This window comes from Poecilia reticulata, linkage group LG18 (assembly GCF_000633615.1).
Source record: "Poecilia reticulata strain Guanapo linkage group LG18, Guppy_female_1.0+MT, whole genome shotgun sequence".
NCBI lineage: Eukaryota > Metazoa > Chordata > Actinopteri > Cyprinodontiformes > Poeciliidae > Poecilia > Poecilia reticulata.
Genome location: NC_024348.1, coordinates 19,259,108 through 19,260,823, shown reverse-complemented (window position 1 = coordinate 19,260,823; position 1,716 = coordinate 19,259,108). Strand labels below are relative to the sequence as shown.

Here is a 1,716-nt window from a genome sequence, read left to right as displayed (position 1 = left end):
CATATGATGTTGTTAAAAATAATTAAGAAAACAGAACAACACAAAGACAGAATAACCACTCACCATCTTGTTTAGATTCCTCAAAGTTTTATTCTTGCTACGCCAAAGAACAGAAGAAAGTTTTGCTTAGATGATCTTTCTTTTCTTATAACTCATTCAGTTGATCTTGTTAAAGAGAGACAATCCAGCTGCTGTTTACTTGTCGCTTCATTCCTTAGGTTGCATTAAAGACAGAAATTATATGAAGAAAAAATGCAGAAATATCTTTTGGGTTTTCTATGAAGGCACAATAAGAAACTCCTTGCATTCATCCTCCACTRGTTCCGTTTTACATATCAGGCCTCTTTGGGAACCTCAGTTTGCTGAGGGTTTCTTGGCACAGACATAAGGCTGTAGGTAATCACACCTCAAATCATCCCAGCACTTTTCATCTAGGAGCAACACAACAAATCATTCTAACATCACATAATGAAAATCCTGAATTRACCTAACAAGATGACTGAAAAGGATTATTGACTAAACTAATTTGCAACAATAAATTATCATAAGGTTTTGCTGTTAATGTAGTAAATATACAGTTGTAACCAGACATACACAGAATAAGAAAAACTGTCTGAAATTAAGTCAGACCAAATGTCTTTGTTTTAAGGTAGTTTTAATTGTCAAAAGTATTTCTATTTGCTAAGTGCCATACAACTTGGCAAGAATTCCTTTTGGAGATTTCTTTTGTAATTTTCTCCAAATTCAGAAGTTTACATACATTTGGTCAGTATTCTTTGGTCAGTCATTCTTTTGAACTGAATGAATTTGATCAAATGTAAACTTCTGCTTTCAATTGTATGTGGAGGTCAGCTAAAAAGTTTATATGCAAAGTAAAKAAGCTTTTTACTCATCAGTCCTTATATCAACAGAAAAGCAGAYGTGACATTTTCCTTACCTGAATAGTTCATCTGTAGGCAGTGCTGGGATAATCCAGCATTATYCGGCAGCCATGGACACCAGTTTGTGTAGGTCATCGGGCTTCCATCGCTCCAAAACCAAGTATTCTCCTGCAAGACAAAGTTCAGCAGATGATATGTTTCATTCAATATATTATAAAATATTTCACAATTAAAGTGTCCTGGTACAAATACCTGCTGTGCATCATAGCCTCCAATCCATGCTTCTTTGGACATGTGATCTGCTGCAGCTATCAKATTCTGAACCTGACGGTACTCGTCACTGTTGTGAACTGATGCAAGGTTTGCCTCCAAGGACAGACAGGTTTTCTACAGATAAACACACAATAACTAAATGAAGTTTGTTTTATTTCTCACTGTGAAATAAAGCAGAGCAGCAGGAAATAAGAGCACAGTGTTGTTGGAAATCACCTCTGCATCCGCCCAAGTATTGTAATCGGTAACATAGAGAAAGCAGCGATTGTTGATCGGCGTCCAGTCAGTAGGACAGATTGTTTGGGTCCAGCCAGAATATGCTGATGAAAAACAAACGCAGGCTTCCAGTTAACTGGTTTATGTGGCATTCGTTTGATAATAACTTTATTTTGTGACAAATTATAACATCAAATTGAAACATTAAATTTATTCTAAAACATAATGCCCACATTGACAAGATATGACTCGGTGTGCACAGTGGAGACATTTTAAGATGACTAATAAATTATCTGGAGAAGGATTGCATTATGTTTAGGAAAGTATTGTACAAGAAGATATATTT

General features: G+C 35.6%; 1 protein-coding gene across 1 annotated transcript; it reads right to left on the bottom strand.

The window, feature by feature from the left end:
- Positions 1 to 67: 67 nt before the first annotated feature.
- LOC103480913 (ladderlectin-like) lies at positions 68 to 1,502 on the bottom strand (the record flags this gene model as incomplete). The annotated part of the gene is made up of 4 exons (XM_017310335.1): positions 68 to 431; positions 938 to 1,049; positions 1,134 to 1,268; positions 1,371 to 1,502. Coding segments are annotated over 4 exons (456 nt in total), but the record flags the coding sequence as incomplete, so codon positions are not given.
- Between the last annotated feature and the right edge of the window lie 214 nt (positions 1,503 to 1,716).